This window comes from Aquarana catesbeiana, linkage group LG05, assembly GCF_042186555.1.
Source record: "Aquarana catesbeiana isolate 2022-GZ linkage group LG05, ASM4218655v1, whole genome shotgun sequence".
NCBI lineage: Eukaryota > Metazoa > Chordata > Amphibia > Anura > Ranidae > Aquarana > Aquarana catesbeiana.
In genome coordinates, this window is record NC_133328.1 from 82,391,491 (window position 1) to 82,411,787 (window position 20,297).

The 20,297-nt window shown below is 39.4% G+C and overlaps 1 protein-coding gene across 8 annotated transcripts in view; it reads left to right on the forward strand.

The window, feature by feature from the left end:
* DIP2C (disco interacting protein 2 homolog C) overlaps window positions 1–14,265 on the forward strand; it is a 751,814-nt gene extending 737,549 nt beyond the window's left edge. For all 8 annotated transcript variants that reach the window (XM_073629914.1, XM_073629915.1, XM_073629910.1 and 5 more), the window contains 3 exons: window positions 832–1,006; window positions 4,602–4,725; window positions 7,128–14,265. In XM_073629914.1, coding sequence (XP_073486015.1) covers window positions 832–1,006; window positions 4,602–4,725; window positions 7,128–7,380 — 552 coding nt within the window. In that variant the 3' untranslated portion in view covers window positions 7,381–14,265. The remainder of the gene's footprint in view (window positions 1–831; window positions 1,007–4,601; window positions 4,726–7,127) is intronic.
* The last annotated feature ends 6,032 nt before the right edge of the window (window positions 14,266–20,297 follow it).

Genomic DNA, 20,297 nt, shown 5'->3' on the forward strand with positions numbered 1-20,297 from the left:
ACTTCCTGTATTGGTTATACCAGTGTCAACACGTGAAGGTAGGCCCATAACCCTCCAAGTAATTACTTGAGGCTCTGTGTCCTATGATGTACTCCAAGAAAAGGATTTTACAGGTAAGCTGTTTTAAAAATCCTATTTTTTGGTGTATTGTAGGGATGATTCATAAAAAAAAGTAGCCAAAAAAAGCTCACAACTAGTAAGATGTTGATTTTAAAGCTGTACTAGCAAAATGTCAACTGAATTTTTACAGCCATCTACTTCAATTTTAGGAATTGCCTACGTAAAATGGTACCGTGTTAAAATATGATTTATTAGTTCTCGTAGTGATCTAAAGATTGACACTTTGAGAAATTAAAAGATTGACACTTTAAGAAATTAGTAAGAGGATGTAGCGCTTACAGGGAAAGTAACACATTTGAAATAGATTATTGATCTAGGCAGACAGCTAGTGTTAATTGCAATGTGACATTCAGTTTTCAGGCCTACGGAAGTATATTACAAGGATTTAATGCTTGCTCATGTGTAGGTGGCCTTAATGTGCAGTTCAGACATAATAACACACACTCAGTACATGCTTATCACTTGTGCTCAATACTTCAATATACTTTATTTATATGGCAGTAATGAAAGAGAAATCTGACTAAGCAGACATTATTCATTATGACTCACTGACGTTTATCCTTTTATCTAGGAGGCAACTATATAAGCAATGTATTTTGTTTAATTTTTACATCTGTTGCTTTAATAAAGACTTTGCAACTAAACAATCTGCAATGTTCTTTGTTTTCATGTAGGCACATTTAAAGATGACATTTGTTTCTTGATTTGTAGATTTGGGTTCATAGTATACATAATGCCAGTGGGTACTTTACGATCTATGGAGATGAGTCGCTACAGTCAGACCACTTTAGTTCTCGGCTCAGCTTCGGAGACACACAAACTGTATGGGCGCGGACGGGCTACCTGGGGTTCCTGAGAAGAACAGAGCTAACTGACGCAAATGGAGGTAAGATACTAAAGTATGAATATCGTGAAAAATATTGGGGCTGGGATTCCTGTTCTGCAGCTGAACATTCTAGTTGCCTGGCTCTGTCTGGTTTCAGTGTCATTGACCCAGAACAAGCATGCAAATAATGATCAATATAGAAAAGCATTGAAGGTAGCGGAATGAACTGGTGCACTACACCAATAACTACTGAAAATGGAACTACTCGGGGGGTACCTGTGGTGCCCATATGCATATCAAACTGAGTATATTATGGATAAGCACAGGTCACCTTCAGTGAAACCTGTACGTTAGAACAATAAGTAAATACAGGCAGCTAATGTTTATATGTTTTACTGTAAATGCTGAGCTTGGCCCTCTTCTACTTCCTAAGTTTTTCTATAGGTCTTTAAGACCACCCTTTAGATGAAAGGAATCAATTTAGCAGTTGAGGTAAGGTGGGGCCAAGGCTCAAACTGTACAAGAAAAGTAAAAATGTGTATATTACTTCATCTGACTATTTCAGGATCTACAGATTTATTTTCTTTCAGTATGTGCTCAGTTTAAATTTCCCATGTTTGTGACAGTTACTTGCCAAGAGGGTGTAGGTATTTGAGCCAAAAGAAAGGAAATTTAAAGGTAAATTTGGTATACATTATTTGTATTACAATGATAAAAAAAGGTACCACGTTTTAGCAAATATGTCTAATAAATGAAGTTATAAGAAGATGTGAGTTACAAACTAGGAAATCCTTTGTAAAAACATTTCCAGCCTCAAAACTGATTCAATTGGAGGTGTCCTTGTTAAACTGCTCCATCTAGCATTATAGGACATTCTGGCCAGAATACAATTATTAGGAGGTCACACCAAAACAGATGTAATGACTACCCTCAAGACACCTGCCTCTTGCTTTACACCACTGTGTAAGAAAAATACAAAGGGGTTTATTTGAGAAAGCATGTAGAAAGCAGCTTGCACCCTGTTCTTTACCTGATCCATGTAGAAAGCAGCCTGATCCATGTAGAAAGCAGCTTGCACCCTGTTCTTTACCTGTCAAAAGATCCAAGATGAGTTTGTGAAAGTCTACAAATCCAGAACAACTTCCCTTTACTTCTGGTTGGTTAGAAAAGAGGCTGTTTACATTTGTGGTATGGGCCTGTTTATTCAAGATCATTTTGTATTTACTTAATTTAACAAATTAAAACATACATTTTTTGTATGTTTGCGTGTGCCACTAACAGCCGCCCCTGTACTGGCACGCGCAATTGGTGTGCCAGTACAGTGGCGGCTGTTACACGAGCGGGGTGTCCTGTGTTAAGTTACTCCGTAATCTATCCAGTGTTCTGAGTTTAGTGGGGAGGATGACGTTATTGGCTCCTTACAAGCTAGTGTGTTCAACTACTCCTTAGTGAGGACCTTACTAGTGGTTGTCCCTACCTGGGATATGCCTCGATGTGCCTGTGGTACTTTGACATAAATATTTCTACAAGAAAAAAAATTCTCCTTTGCCCTTTCATCTTGCTTGTTACTTACTGAACTGACACTTTATACCTAAACTAGAATTCTTGACGGGATTACCTGACCCCCCAGCAGCTGCCCTGCATTTTGTTTACCTTAATTTGTTTGTAAGCTGTGCAAGTACTTCCTATACTGCACATTATATATCACTCTGATGTTCCTGAAGAAGCGCAAGGCGCGTAACATGTAGAGCCTACAACATTTCTACATCGCTTCCCTGTAATATAACCACACTTTTGGATCCATCACCACAACGGAATGATTTTTTCATCTCCAAGTTTCCATGTAGTTGTCAGTTATATACAGTAGCTGCGTTTTATGTTATATTTGATTTGTAGGGATTTTAATATAGATTTTTTATGTTTACAGTAAAAATATATTTTTGTACAAATTGTTTGGTTGTGCCTAAAAAGACCAAACCTCTTTTCCAATTTTTCCTCCTTATATGCAGATTAAGGTAACATCTGTGATCTACATATGAATGGAATGCTAAACAATTAATTGCTATGCTGTATTACTCAAAGAAACTTGAAAACTTTCTGCAAGTGCCATTTTTAAACAGGAGTGGCTGCATTTTGACATCCGCTCATGTAATACATTGAAATTCATGTCATTGCAACAGCTGGTAAATGCCAGTAAGAGCAGTGAAGGGAGTACACCTTAAGAATGGATTAATCCAGTCATTAATTCTTAGCTGGTTACATATCTTTTATTCTTTTCTTTAAAATGTGTATAACCCATGCAAGGAACTATTGTTCATACCACCTTTTTTTTTTTTTAAATACCGTTTTCACCTTTTTTTCTGATTCTCATTGCAAATGATCCCATCCAGCCTTTTTCATCTACTTCCTGTCTACATGTATACTTGCTCCAGCACAATGTGTGTTGTCATGGTGGTTTGTAGTCTCCACCATGGGTGCATGTGACAGGGTGACAACAACTTAGAGATGGTTGTCAACCCATAACAGGAGGTGCCTGAACAAGGACCTACAAGGCAGGATTATCAGGTATTACAGTATTTTGTGGAAATCTGCAGATTTAAAAAGACTGATATCTACTTTTAAATGCTATTGTATGTATAGCCAAATGTCTTAGAAGAATTAGAACCGTTAGGTTTTTATTGCTGTCTGTGTCCAAAATTTTAGCTGCCACCAAAACAAGAGGTGGAGTTATTCTTCCAATGGGGACACCTGTTCTGGTAACAACAGAGGGAAATTCCCCTCACTTTGTAGGGATTTCCTTGTTTGCTGTTGAGAGGAAGTAAAGGGAAATCTTTAAAATGCTTTTTTTTCTGACAGTAATTTTCCTCACATCATCAAAAGAAAAAGTTTTGACTATACATATACTTTAATGCCTCATGTACACAGCAGCTGCTGAACTCACAGTTAGGAGCAGTTGGGATTTTTTTTCAGCATCCCTTGAAATCTCCTCAATGTGATCTTATCTGTACATGTACACAGGGTCGTTTAGAGGAGTTCAGAGGCAGTTGAGTTTACTGCCGTTTTTTTGAAAGCAGAAAAATCACATTCAGGACTATAGTTTACCGGCATTTCAAACCCCAAATAGTTGTAAACGGGGCAACCCGCGTTTATGGGCATTTGCGCTTATAATCGTTTTTAAAAGGGAACATGTAAAATGTGGAAAAACACAATTTTCACCACATGCTGTTGCCTGTAAGCAAGGAGAGAGAGGGGGAAGAAGAGGGAGAGATGAAGCTCTATAGTTAAAGCACACTCTCTCTTCTCTCACAGAATGGCTGAAATAGTTAATAATACTTGTTTTTCATGCATTATGGGTATTTGGGGAGGTTATCTTTTAAAAAAAAAAAAGTTTCTAAAGGCAATGCTCATAAACACGCATAAGCATGGTATGTAAAAGTGGCAAGACAAACGTTTTTAAACGTCGGTTACTAGCTGTCAAGTTTCCGCCGTTCAGAAGAGGATTTCAAACGCCCTGTGTACATGAAGCCTAAAGCTTATGCGACATTTTAGTGTTTAGGTATAGATCTATTTTAATGTAGTACTTCTTATTCACATACCAATGGAGGTTCTGTTTTGGTTTTCTCTAACACAAAACTGTATTGTTTTTCTTCTTTAGAACGCCATGATGCTCTGTATGTTGTGGGGGCTCTAGATGAAGCAATGGAATTGCGAGGGATGAGATACCACCCAATTGATATAGAGACATCTGTAATCAGAGCCCACAAGAGCGTAACAGAATGGTAAATATTCTGCACAGCTTTATTTTTTCCCCTCTTTCTTTTATCCCCTGGTGGAGAAGTGGCGGGGGGGTTGTATTTTTTTTTCTCTTCCATCCCTGCCTTCCAACATGACTTAACAAGCATTCACCCACCTTGTCCATACTCAAGCGCAGGTGAGAGCCCATATCCCTAAACCCCTCTTAAATTTTTATACGTGGGATGTCAAATGGTTAAATTTTTTTTTGAAAAGAGGACCAGAGTCCTCCAGGACATGTGGAGGGGAAGGGTGGGGGTGGCCTTCCTTCAGGAGACATACTTTCAAATTTGAAAAAACCCAAAGCTTGCTGACTTTAGATATCCTTTGGCATATCACAGTACATCCCTGGACTTTAAACTAAGGGGGTGAGCACTGTTGTAATTCGCAGCACCATGTGGGAACTTCTTAAAGCGGTAGTAAACTCCACTTTGTGACGTTTACCTACAGGTTAGCTTATAATAAAGCTTACCTGTAGGTAAAATGAATATCTTCTAAACATGCACAATTTAGGAGATATTCACTTGTTTTGATACCTGGTGACGTCACTGGCACATGCACTCTGAAGGAACAGCATACTCATGCCATCCCTTCAGTGCTCTGTGCCGTGGCGCGCATGCGCGGGAGTGACATCATCATGGGTTGGCCGGTGCCATCAACCCCGAAAGGATAACTCAATGAAGATGAAAGCCCTGTGTGAGTGGTGACAGTGTGCCACTGAAGAGCTTAGTTTTAAGGTAAGTCTTTCATAATTTGCTAGTATGCAGTGCATACTAGCACTTATGCCATTAGCTTGCAGTGGGACCAGTTTTTTTTCTTTCTTTTTTTTAATGGCTTTACTGCTGCTTTAACTAAAAGTCAGATGAGCAGGGTCACTTCCTCTTTTTGAAAGGCAAGCTTGATGGGGCACATTCCACTGACCACCAATGCATTTGGAGTCTTCTCAATTGACTACCATTTTAAAGGGGTATATCTCTACTGACCACTAATGTAAGGGGACATTTTTTAAATATGTTCTTATTTCTTATATTATTATTACATAGATTTTCTTTTCTGGACATTATTATTATTTTTTCATTATTATATCAATCATTGATGTTTAGGATTATATCCACAGCATTCTGATCATGCTAATGTACAGTTAGCTGTAAATATACCATTAACAGGGGTTCTCCGAGTTCTAAAAAATGATTTTAAGGGGAAGATTTACTAAAACTGGTGCACTCAGAATCTGGTGCAGCTTACAACTTCAGCTTGTTTAATTAAGCTTTGGCAATAAAACTTGGAAGCTGATTGGCTTCTGTGCAGAACTGCACCAGATTTTGAACTTCGTTTTAGTAACTAACCCCCTTAGTGTTCCTCTGAGATGAAAGGGTTGAGAAAGACTGCACTGGAGTCTCCAGTTATTATAAAAAGCAGATAACTGATTAAATCCACCTTCTTATCCAAAACTGAAATATGACTCCTGGGTAAAGTTAACCATTTCAATTTGGAAAAGAATAGCAATAATTGTTGTTAACACACCATAGGTAATTCACTGAGACACTTTTAGTGGACTTCTCTATTAAAAGTCATTAGCTTATGGGGGAGATTTGCTAAAACTGGTGCGCACAGAATCTGGTGCAGCTGTGCATGGTAACCAATCAGCTTCTAACTTTAGCTTGTTCAGTTAAAGGAGAAGTACAGCCAAAGCTTGTTTGGCTGTACTGCTCATGTAGGTCACAGAAGTACAGTTTCTTCTGCACTCCTGCGACCCCTTTTCAGCAAACAGCAGGCTGAAACCCACTGTCTGCTGATGTAACAGAGCCGGTCAAGGCTGGGGCGAGATCGTGACAATGAAGTCGGGATCCGCCCACATGTTCAGACTGCCAACCAGCTCAGCCTCTCAGCAAGCCACTGGGAAGATGAGCCAGCCGCTCCCGCCCCTTCCACAGCCCAGCGCTCCAGTGAGCACGGGGGGGCAGAGCAGAGAGCCACCTATCTCTGCTCACGGAGCTGTGAAAACCGAGCGATCAGCTGTGATTGATTGCATCCACTTAGGTAAGTTTGATTCTGCAAAAAAAAAAACCCATACTTCTCTTTTAAGCTTTGGCAATAAAACCTAGAACCTGGTTACTATGCACAGCTGCACCATATTCGGTGTGCGCCACTTTTAGTAAATCTCCCCCTATGTGTTGCTGGCAGTACACGTTCAGTAGGTGTAGTTATTGTAAACAGTAGGCATTTAGGTTGTGTGAAAGCAAATTACAGCAAAACACATTGTCTGTTGATTGCAGTGCCAAGTTTGCTAGTAATGTGTTTGCTCAGTTTGTCAAAAGCCTCTGGATAATAATTTAGGTATGCTCTCATAAATGCATCAGTTCTAAAATTTACTATTATTCTCCTCTAGTGCTGTCTTTACTTGGACGAACTTGTTAGTGGTTGTCGTGGAGCTTGATGGCTCAGAACAGGAAGCCCTGGATCTTGTACCGCTGGTCACAAATGTGATCTTGGAGGAACATTATCTTATCGTAGGCGTGGTTGTAGTGGTGGACATTGGTGTCATTCCTATCAACTCCCGTGGAGAGAAACAACGTATGCACCTACGAGATGGGTTTTTGGCAGATCAGCTGGATCCCATATATGTGGCCTACAACATGTAGTCTTGTACATTTTAAGGCTTCCATGGACTTCACAATAGATGTAAAAAAATTTGTGTCCACTAAAAAGAAAATCAAACGTGCAAATAAGGGGATAACCTTTGTTCAGAATGGAGCAGTTTTTGTCATTTTAACTTACGAATTCCTCAATTAATTGAGCAGACAGAATGTGAAATGTGCTTTTGTTTTTACCACTACACTTTAGCACCAAAAGACTTTTTTTAGGGTACTGTGTTGCCTCAATTGAATGAGTTGAGAACTCTACAGGCCTCTGAAATTTAAAGGTCTGTGTGACCATCAACTTACTTTTTTTTTTTTTTATTTTAAATGCCAATTTTTAAAAAGTTATTTGTTTTTATGTTGCTAAACTGACCCCATTGTTTTCATTATGTAGCTGTGGATTTTATGAAGGATTTTTATGTTTAATATAATGGAAGTAGGTTGATTTATGAAACCTTTTATGGTGGGATTGCATCAACGAGTTGACACAACCTAATCTGAAAATGTAATACATTTTAAAATCTTGTTATTTGTGGGGGGAAGAAAAGGTACGATTTTAATAAATAAATTCCAAATTCATAATAATGTAATTTAAAGAAAGGTATAATTTAATGTTGTAAATTCTTGGGTACTGGATTGAGGCCAAAGTGTGTCAGCTGCTAATTTTTCCAGTGTGTAACCCACTGATATCAGAAGGGACTTTTTTTTTTTTTACTTTATTTTATAAGCTTTGTTTTTCCTTCTGATAGAGAAATTAGTTATTGGCTGCAAACCAATACGAACGTGCATTAGGTTATCAGGTGCCATTTTGCAACCAAAACAGACTACTGTAATCATTAAATAGAAAAAAGTTTTATTTAAATGTTATGCCTCCCAGGGCTAAATATGGCTGGTGGTTAATATAGCCTGGCCACCTCAAAGCCTCATTTTGCAGTCTCAAGAGAATTTGCATAGCTATTCATACGTAAGCACACTAATTAAAAATTACTGTTCATCTCAGATTGAGAGTAATAAAGCTAGAGATTGTTGAATCAGTTATAAAAAAATAGTATACTTAAGGTGGACTTTTGGAAGTATCTTTGTACTGAACTAAAAAGATAAAATAAGTTAACTCTCCATATGTAATTATGTATAAAATGTTTAATTTATTTTGATCTCTTTAGAAGTATAAAACAAAAACCACATTCAAGAAAGTTAAAACTCTTGTAATGTTTGCTAATATTAAAAAAAAAGCGTTGTATTATCTTGAGTGGATAGTATCACATCAAATATATATATGAAATTATAAATTCACTAATGGGTTATGCGGGAAGGGATATATTTTAATGTTTACGATGCAGTACATGTCACTTGCATGGTGTCTCCCACTGTATATAATTGGGTGTTATTCACAATCTTTGTTTGAAAACTGCAATCGTGGATTGCCTGTGTTCCCGTATAAAAAGTTATTCTAGATACCAGCAAGTGGATTTAAAATACCATCCTTTAGATGGTGTACAAAACGTATGGCTGAAATGCACTATAATTTTTTTTTGTTTGTTTTTTTCTTTCTCTTAGAGAAGCAACAGTAGATACAATTGTATAATGTGTGTGCTGATCAGAGGATACATTTAATAATATATAAAGAAAATAAAAGAAAATAAGAATGTTGAGGAATGAGACAGTTACATGAAATTCATAGCCCGTTCCAAATCCTTGTTAGTGTGCTGCCTCACTCGTTCCATCTACATTGTTTCAGATGCAGTTAATCCATTCATTTTACATACTTCAGAATAAGTATTCATAGAAGTTTTAAAACTTGATTTGCACTCCCTCTGAATTTTTAATTAAAGCCCATAAAAAAAGAATTAAAAAAATTATAAGGCATATGAATTTTTTACTTCCAATGTATTTAGTATTGTTAATTGATTCTATACCCAGATGTCTTTGATCCAATATCTTATGCACAATATCTTTTAAAGAGGCCCTATCACTTTGCCCTTTCAAAACATAACTACGTTTCCACATAGCCTACCATACAAGACATGTATATTTACCCATGGGGGGGATATGATCTGCCCCATGACAGTGATCAGAACTGAGCCGCCAAATACCAATGTTGCATGGGTTAGGCTCCATGCACACTGGGCTTTAAAAAAACATCTGTTCTCCTGGGAGTAAAAATTTCTCATATAGAGCATTTTTTGTACAAAGTCTAGACGAGTTTAGGAGAGTTTTATGTTTTTTCTGCCTGTAAGCTCCAATCAGAAACGCTATCCAGAAGGGTTTTTTCTGCCTCTAAACGTTAAACTCAAAATATGCCTCTTCACGTCCTAATGTGCATGGACACATAGGATAACATTGAGTTGCTTCTTCAGGCAGAACATAAAACACCTGTAGAAGCAACGTTTTTTTAAGCCAGTGTGCATGGAGCCTTATTGTCATGATTTCATCCCCACTTGAGTTTAGATAGGGAAATATGCAACATCAGGGAAGAGATTATGGCTGTATAAGTATGCATGCCTGGGGGTGAGCTAGATGCAGACACTGTCACTTTGTCCTAATATATGCAAAGTGACAGCTTCTCACCTGTGATTGCACCCACACTCTAGATGTAAGAACCCCAGTGGGGTTCATGCAACAATCACGTGAGCGTGATTGGCCCTGGAAATGGACTCCCTACTCCTAGAGTCGATTACCTGCATGTGATCGCTTTATAAGTGATTACATGCGAGTGGCCGTGATTAGCTGCGGGAGCTGGCAGCCTCCTGTTGCTTTTAGTGGGGCTGCCTCTTGCGACTAATTGCTAGAACCTCAAATCTAATTGGAGTGTGGGTGTATTCACAAGTGCGAATGCACCCTAAAACAGATTTATTTCCAACTTGATGGGTATGTTAACAGTTCTTCTGAAATATATAAATAGTAATAGAAGGGCTGAAGTACAATCTTTCCTTTGTTAAATAGATAATAAACTTCTGCTCCAGGCTATGTCAGTCATGTGACCAAAGGCCAAGACATCTAGTCATGTTTTCATCACAGGAAGGGAGCCTTGTTTTCATAGTTAAGGATCACAGCCCTCCTATTGCCCTTTATCCCCGATAGCAAGACTTTTTACTTTTTGAAAATGCATCCACTTGAGATTTTCTAGTGTGTTTCTCTTTTTTTTTTTTTTTTTTTTATTGCTGCCCATAGATATACTATAGCAGATCTCCTACACAAGACTGTAGAAATAAGCCTGTCTTTCAGAACTTTCTGATATGATGATGTCATTTTTAAGCACATTAAATGTATACATGTTACTGACCTTAACCGTGATTAATTCCCGAAAACTTGTTATTTTCCCACTGCCGATCTGTTTCATTGTCAAGCCGTTGGTTACATTTACAAGATCTAATTTTGCACATTTGTCTATGACGTTACACATCCTATTAAAATAGATGTCATGATTACACATTTAAGTTATATTCTCTGTGAATATGTTTACTCCTAACTCAAAGGAAAAACCATGCCAAGAGAGACATACTAAATTTAAAGCACATGTAGTTCTAAATATGCAGTAAGTATTGCCACCATGGTGTAGTAGGCAGCTCCTCACTTCTTAGTGCTTTGCAATAGACTTTCTCTGATGCCAGCAAATTAAATCTACCACCAGGTTACCAACCCAACCAATCGTAACACTGAAAGGAGTCAAGAAATATAAATGATCCAATTACACAATGGAAACAACTGTTGAGGGATCCTAAAGCTTGAAAACTCTGTGGTGAAGTACAGACATCCTAATCTAGAAAAACTGAAGGCTGATTCGTGAAAGAGTCAGCTTAAGTTGATTTGTCAATGGCCCTGTAGCATGGAGAAAGAAATTGGAAGTTGAGTTCCTGAAATTGTCTACCCCCATACTGTTTTTATGTTACTTTGAGGTACCCCTGAAACCAGAATAAATGGATACATTTTGTTGATTTTTATAATAACTGCTGAAGAGAAGAAAAAAAAATGAATCCTGTTGTGTATATACTGGTATTTAAAAATATATTCATATACAGTTAATTCCAAAAGAGGTATAGAGGCACTCACAGGACTATTCATATACAGTTATATGTGGGATCCCAGAAAAATTAGTAATTGGTTTTATTTTTGTCCAGCTTTAGACCTATAGCTACAGACTGAATGTCAAGTGTTATTCGGGTTATGTAAGATCCATTATTTGAACCTGCACTGTAAAATAATGTTATATCATCAATATTCACATACATTTCTATCTTAATGTTTACAAAATGCCTCAGTTACCCCCTTAAATAAAACTTTAGTAGGTGAAACTCCTAACTTTTAAGAAAACAAAATAGGCTTACATTAGAGACTAGAGTAAATAAATAAGGTAAAGTACAAAAAAATCTTTCTGACTCAGAAAAGAGTTGATGCATTGGTCAAAGTAAAGTAAAAAAAAAAAGCTGCGATAAGACGTTGATATATAGGTCAGAGTAATAAGAATTGTCTTGACCTAATCTGCCAATACATGGACTGAATTTTGGTTCAGCAGAGATCGGATGAATTTTGATCAATGTATGGGCAGGCTGGTTGTGTTCAAAAAGCCTGTTGGAAAATGTTCTCTCAAAGTCTCATTGCTGTCACAATACAAAGACTCATGGGAGGGATTCCCCCATCCACATGGAGTGTATGAATGGAGGAATCGAGTCATTTTCTTTTATTCATCACTCTGGTTGAAAAACATAACTAATGTATGGCCATCCTTAAACGATAGCAGGATGTACAGATCAGAGTAAAAGTGGATCCACCTGACTTTAGGCATACAGATTCCATCATCCACACAGACGAGGTGGATGGAGGAATCTCACCTGCTGGGACATTGTTTTCTGACAGCAGCGCTCACAGCTATTAGAATACACTGATCAGTGGCTGCAGCTGCTGATTGAAAAAAATGTTCCAACAAATCCCATCACAGAAGTCAATCAAATGATCAACTTTTTGATATTAGCCCTGGTTCACACTGCTCCGACATGAAAATCGCACAACTGTCGATCTGACTTTGCCCTGCGATTTCAGCCCGACATTGATCCGACTTACTTGCAACTTTAATGAACTGTGATCCCATTTTGATCCAACTTTGATAAAGTGTGACTTGTCCTTTGAACAATCAAAATACCAGTGACAAATTCCCAGTGACCTCTGAACACATCGCATCCATTAACATGCTAATCTGAATAGGATGCGACTGTCCATTCTATTCTATGGGCTGAAATCTCACCCAAGTCGGACCAAAGTTGTGCAGGAACTTTTTCTTAAGTCAGGGCGACTTGTGTTGGATCAGTTAAGATGGCTGTCATAGGGAAACCTTGAATTCGACATGGCATGGGACTTGTGCTCTCACAAGTCGGATCCCATGTCGCACCAGTGTGAACTGAGCTTTAGTACTAATAAACATGACCTTTCTAATTCAATCTGCAGTTTATTGCAGCAGATTTTTTAAAGCTGACCAGTAAAATCAAACTTGTTTCTTGTGTGGCAACATTCTATACACTGTTGATGTGCACAACTCCCTACCCCCACCCAAAATATCCTGCTCATGTGGTTGGCTCCCTGTTGTTTTTTATTCTACACTCGGACTATTCAAACAATTCTGAAAAGAAGGCCCACCCATTTAGGAAATAGGAAATGACTGTAGAAAGTGAAATCCATGTGTGAGCTTCAATACAAATATTATCAGGTAGTTGTAATGTAACTGACTATAGGGATTGCTTTTTTTCCTCATCAAAGTGGAGTTACACTTTCAGATTTTCGGCAGTCATTTTATCCTCGTGTTCCATCACAGACTTGGAAAAACCTTTGCTGATAGTTGAGGCATCATCTCCGGCATGCCTACATGCTCACCTCATCTTTACAGGGTTGAAATTTCACAACACCTTTTATACTCTACAGTTAATTTTTAAAAGCTCCGTACTGGCATTGCAATTCGGTAATGGGGGAGTAATTTGTTCTATATATATCAGGTTTCTTCTTTGGCTTGTCATTCTTGGACCAATGTTGTGGTGTTTTGTTTTTAAAAAGCAGAGGCTTTCAAATATTAGCGATGGAAAGGGATTTTACCCGTGTTGTAGACTTTGAGAATATGCGAGTAATACAATAGAGCCTGCGTTGCCGGCCCGTTCAGCCCTTTATACGGTAGTGTGGACTCTAAATGCCAGCATATGATCTCAGGTATTAGTTGGATGTCAAGAAACAGCAAATGTTAATTGAGGAGATGGAGGAGCGGCCAAATACCGAGTAGTAAAGACGGAATTATGTAGCACTCTCTGCCTGCAAATAGATCATGTATCTTGCTAGTTTTCCGGATTTCTATGTGTTGTGACCATTGTACATGACACGTGAGTGCCCTCTCTGGTGCTTGCAAGGCGAAGAAACAGCAATAAAGGATTGTTATGTATTAGAAAGCGTACTGTAGATAAACCATTCATGGGATCTTGTAACTTCTGTCTTGTGATATTTGTGCTTTTTTTTTTTTTTTTTCTTTTATTTAAAAGTCAGATGTGGGTAGACCGAGAGGAGGGTACAGCTAAACCCATACACACAACACACACACGATCCAACAGATTCCTCATGGTGCTTGTTTTATTATATATTTAATTCTGCTTGACCCTTTACCCAAGGGAAAGACTTGTCCCTGTTTATTAGTTGAATGTTAGCAGAAGCGTTACTTCATGGAGTGTTGATTGGTTTGAGAAATGTCATATACTCAGCCAATCACAGCTGAAACCTAGAAAAAAAATTAAAATAAAATTTTTATGTGCAAAAGACAGCAACCTTCTTGTATGTTAAACCACCAGTACGCTTTGTACATCTGTGATAACGCCTGTTTTATATTCAAATGAACAAATAAAAGCTTTTATTTTTGTTGCTCTGAAAACCTTGTTTCTTGTTATTTCTCAAATCTGCAAATATGTAAAGGATGTTGGAGCACTTCTTAACCAGGCCAGTCAAAAAAATAAGGCCTTTATCATTTTTTTCTATTCTGCTGCTTAGACGGAATCTAAAAGGATAGATGTATGGGCCTTGTTGACATTTTCTTAAAACGGTAATAAACTCAAAACCAAAAATGCATTAAATTGCAGCTTACCAATCAGTAGATGTAGAGAACTGGAAGTCAGCGCTCAATGGGTTAATGAAAGAAAGTAACTGCCAAGTCAATGGGACCCAAAGGTGATGAAAAGAAAACAAATGTATTCCTTCATAGCATGTTAAAACATTATAATAAAGTACCAGTAAAAATAGTAGAAAATTAACAGAGTCTACGATACCACTACAAGTCACCGAGGCAGTGAGGAGCCAATGACATCCAAAGGTGCCAGCAGTGGGGCATGGGGGGCGCCAGTAACCGTGCTGTCCCAGATGAGATCCAAAGGGGTATGGAATCCACTTGCTGGAGATGGAACAACAAAGCCTGTTGCTGCAGTGTCTTCAACACTGGTCATGTGAGGGATGGATCAGCTGACCTGGGCAGCCTGAGCCCGGAAGCCAAAAAGCAGAGTCATAGAAAGAACGTGCTCGCGTGTATGTCGGGCGGTTCCTGCCAGGAAGAGGAAGAGACCAGGAACCAGCGTGGAATGCAGGCTGGTCTGTTGCTGTGACTACGCGTTTCGCGTGCATGTGCTTTATCAAAGGCGACACTGCAGCAACAGGATTTTCCAGGCTGTTAGCAGCCAAACACCACCCCTCAACCCGCTGCAACTTTAGCTCTGTGCCGGTTCGTTGTTCCATCTCCAGCAAGTGGACTCCATACCCCTGTGGATTTAATCTGAGACAACATGGTTACTGGCGTTCCCCGTGCCCCACTGCTGGCACCTTTGGATGTCGTTGGCTCTTCACTGCCTCGGTGATCTGCAGCGGTATTGTAGGCTCTGTTCATTTTCTACTATTTTTACTGGTACTTTATTACAACGTTTTAACATGCTATGAAGGAATACATTTGTTTCCTTTTCATCACCTTTGGGTCCCATTGACTCGGCAGTTACTTTCTTTCATTAACCCTTTGAGCGCCGACTATCTTCCAATTCTCTGCATGTCACATTTCCAGTTGTCTCCTGTCAGCAGCACTGGGACCTGCCCATTATTTAACCATTGATTTGACTTTCCTGCTATGGTCCATGGTTTAGCGCTTGAGGATTTTTTCTTTTTGCTTTGTCACAATCAGTAGATGTGGCTGCATTACTTTTCTTTGGCTTTTTGCCTCTGTGGTGATATGGCCAGTATCCACCGCCTGTATTAGTGAGACACAACTCTGGAGGAAATGAGCAGCATTGTCAGTCGGGGGGGGGGGGGAGGGTAGTGTTAAATGTAGTAGCAGACTTGGATGCACTAACAATCCATTTTTTTTTTTGGGACAAAGGTTTTGCATCAATAAAGAAAAACTGATAATTTCCTGCTAATGTTAAGTGGTTTGTCTTATCATTGTAAACTGATATATTCTGCTGGAGAGCTTGTGCTTTCAGAAAACAACAGACTTGCTGGCTAGATCACCAGGTGAAAATAGCTGGTGAGAGAAGAAGGCCTAAAAAAGGAAACCAATGCAGCCATCACACCTAAGCATTGGAAACTGCAATATAATCAATGTTTGGTTTTGGGTTTAATACTGTTCTAAATGGACCCTCTTACTTTGCATATTTACAGTGCATCCGGAAAGTATTCACAGCGCTTCACTTTTTCCACATTTTGTTATGTTACAGCCTTATTCCAAAATGGATTAAATTCATTATTTTCCTCAACATTCTACAAACAGTACCTCATAATGACAATGTGAAAGAAGTTGGTTTGAAATCTTTGCAAATTTATTAAAAATAAAAATGAAGAAAAATCCCATGTACATAAGTATTCACAGCCTTTGCTCAATACTTTGTTGAAGCACCTTTGGCACCAATTACAGTCTTAAGTTTTTTTGAGTATGATGCTACAAGCTTGGCACACCTGTTCTTTGCAGGACCTCCCAAGCTCTATCAGGTTGGATGGGGGCCGTCGGTACACAGCCATTTTCAAAACTCTCCAGAGATGTTCAATCGGGTTCAAGTCTGGGCTCTGGCTGGGCCATTTAAGGACACTCACAGAGCCACTCCTTTGTTATCTTGACTGTGTGCTTAGGGTCATTGTCCTGTTGTAAGATGAACCTTCACCCCAGTCTAAAGTCCAGAGCGCTCTGGAGCAGGTTTTCATCAAGGATGTCTCTGTACATTGCTGCATTCATCTTTCCCTCAATCCTAACTAGTCTCCCATCCCTGCCACTGAAAAACATCCCCACAGCATGATGCTGCCACCACCATGCTTCACTGTAGGGATTGTATTGGCCAGGTGATGAGTGGTGCCTGGTTTCCTCCAGACACGACGCTTGCCATTCAGGCCAAAGAGTTCAATATTTATTTCATCAGACCAGAGAATTTTGTTTCTCATGGTCTGAGGGTCCTTCAGGTGCCTTTTGGCAAACTCCAGATGGGCTGTTATGTGCCTTTTACTGAGGAGTGACTTCCGTGTGGCCACTCTACCATGCAGGCCTGATTGGTGGAGTGCTGCAGAGATAGTATTCACTTGAAGGTCAGCACAGATGACAAGGGGACACTCTTTATATCTGGAGGAAAAGAGAATTCATCTCAAAATACGGAAAGGCTTCTTCACAGTAATACTGTGTACACACGAGCGGAAATTCCGCTAGCAAAAGTCCGATGAGAGCTTTTGGTCCGAAAATGCGACCGTGTGTATGCTCCATCGGACTTTTGCTGGCGGAATTCCAGCCAGCAAAAGATTGAGAGCATGTTCTATTAGATTGTAAGCTCTTCTGAGCAGGGCCCTCTTAATCCTATTGTATTGTATTATATTATAACTGTATTGTCTCCCTTTTATATTGTAAAGCGCTGCGTAAACTGTTGGCGCTATATAAATCCTGAATAATAATAATAATAATAATGTTCTCAATTTTTCGGTCGGAAAAAGTTCCGATCTGAAATTCCGATTGTCTGTACCAATTCTGACGCGCAAAATTCCTACGCATGCTCGGAAACAATTCGATGCATGCTCGGAAGCATTGAATTTCATTTTCTCGGCTCCTCGTAGTGTTGTACGTCACCGCGTTCTTGACGGTCGAAAGTTCAGCGAACTTTTGTGTGACCGTGTGTATGCAAGCCAAGCTTGAGCGGAATTCCGTCGGAAAAACCATCCAAGATTTTTCCGACGGAAATTCCGCTCGTGTGTACACGGCATTAGAGCTGTGAAAATGTGGAATAGATTCCCTCAAGAGGTGGTTCTGGCCAGCTCAGTAGATTTTTTTTTTTATAAAGAAATGCCTGGATTATTTCCTACATCCACATAATATAACTGGATACTAAAATTTATAGGTAAAGTTGATCCAGGGACCATCCAATTGCCTCTTGGGGGATCAGAAAGGAATTGTTTCCCCTGCTGCAACAAATTGCATCATGCTTTATTTGCCTTCCTCTCGATCAACTGTGGGTATAGGATAGGATTGTATAATTATTATTTTTTTCCCTTCTATTGGTTGGATTGGAAGGACTTTTTTCAACCAGCCTATGTAACTATGTGACCGTGTAATAGAGTTTAGGCCTGAGAGTCTAATTGCCAGGCCCAGACATTGTCACATGGGAGCCATGATGTCGTTCAGCTTAGTAAGATACGACACCAGAATTTACTCTCAAGGTTGTTGCCTGTAGCAGGTTGGCAAAAGAGCATGGGTGAGGCTATCAGAAGACACTGTCACTTTGCCCTAAATAGGCATTATATAAAGATGTAGGCTTTGAGAATATCGTCTTAATCTTGGCTTTACTATATAGAGTCACTAATCTGGAGCAAGCTTGCAACCAGTAAAGATTGTGCTATATTTCTGCATATATTTTTCAGGTCAACTAATACCAAAGAAAGGATTAGTATGACAGTCCTCTAGCCTGTACTTTTAAAAACAAGTTAGCAAATGTCAGCTTAGCCTAATAGAGAACACAGCCCTAGCCCGCTGTTTGCACAATGACATCAGCAGTAGGGCCAGCAATACATGGTTTGAATCTAAGCTGGTTCAGTAAAAACTGGCCAAGATTCAAACCGTTAATGGGCAAGCTGAATGTACTAAGTTGATTGATTCATTGATCAACTTGGGTACAACCAGTTTGCTGCATTGTGATTATCACTAGCGGCTAAAGCAGCGACAATCACTATCTTCCCCCGCCAGGAGAAGACAAATGCTGATTCCCCTGTCAGCACTCTCTGTGTTGATTGGGGAATCTTTCAAATTTCTTTCCTGCGACTCGTGGTTGCAGGAAATAAATTTGCACCATGTATGGACTGCCTTACACACCAATGAGGTTATCTTTAATCATTGGTAAATTTTTTGTTTCAGAATTCTGAATGGTTGCCACAACACACCTTGGCATGTGTTTCCTCACATCACAATGCACAGTTAGACTCCATACACATTATTCGATTTTCTGCAGATTTTTGTCTTCAGATTTACCAAAACCATGTAGTGGAAGGGCCTGCCTGATTGCATACAAATTGAAACTCTTAAGGTCTGACCTCCTATTGTATGGTTTTGGTAAATCCGAAGACAAAAATCTGCAGAAAATCTAATAGTGTGTATGGGGCTTAACATACCACTGTGTGTCATAGTGCGCTGTGTTACAAAAAATACTACATGCACCTTTTTTGGTGCATTGGGCAGCCCATTCAAATAAGTTGGCTTCCTTAATGCAACCTTCATGCTGAAGATGTGGGGCTGGGAAGTCCGGACCCCCAGAGGGACTTTGATCAGCTTGAACATCAGCCTGCTAAATGAAGAAGGAAATGCCCTTCTGGTCGGAGAGTCGACTCGCTGCTTTTGGAAAAGAGGTACTGTAGCATTTATACAACATTTTTGTTGGCTTACACTAATTGGCTAACTCACTAAGGGCACAGAGGTCTGAAGGTGGTAGATAGTTCATTATCAAACTTGGAAAGAAGAAAGAAATGGCTGCACGTCCAGAACTTCTGATTGCCTTTTATTTTGCTTCACAAAGATAACACCAGAGACACCAAACTGTGGTCACATAGACGCGTTTCACACATACATCTTGTGCTTAATTATTACAATGACTGAGACAACTGAGATCTTAAATAGACCGGCCCAATAGCTACAGGTGTTCTGGAGGCGGAGATAATCAGTGATGAGAACACAGCTCGATCAGTCACCAAACCTCAGCCCCAAAGGCAATCGGAAGTTCTGGATGTGCAGCCATTTCTTTCTTCTTTCCAAGTTTCCCACGGAGGCGGGCCGGGGCTAGCACTCTGCAAGATACTTCAATCAGCCTTATCTTTATACGCCTGGAGCAGCGGTTCTTTTTCTTGATCGTTATCAAACACTACTCTGGAAAAAAAGGTACAACAAAAAAGAAATAAAACCAGACACATGTCCACACAACAAGTTTTTGTGGATAATCAGAAAAACTATAAAAACGGTGGGCATTGGTTGCTATTCGGGACCAACAAACAGCAAGACTTCTCAAAAGTAAATCTTTTTCCTGGGACAGGCTAAAGCCGTCTTCTGGGCCAGTGTTCACATATTAGTCATTTCCATCAATGCACTAACACCCAAAATAGTGTAAATAGGGTCTTAATATTCATGCAGGAATACAGAAAAATTGAACAGGTTGGTTTCTCACAATTGGGTACTAACCACGGTCTTTAAAGTGCATCTGTGCCCAGACTATAGCAATTAAAGTATTTACAGATAGCAAAAAAACAGCTTTAATAGAGAAGTTCGGGATTTTAAAATAAACAATTATACCTAGCTGGATGCAGGATCGATTCCCCCACAAGCCCTGCAGTGAGAACTAAGCGATCAAACACCGCTGATCGCTCAGTTCTCCCCCTCCGCTCTGAGCAAAGAGTTATGACTGTCAGTCAGCAGC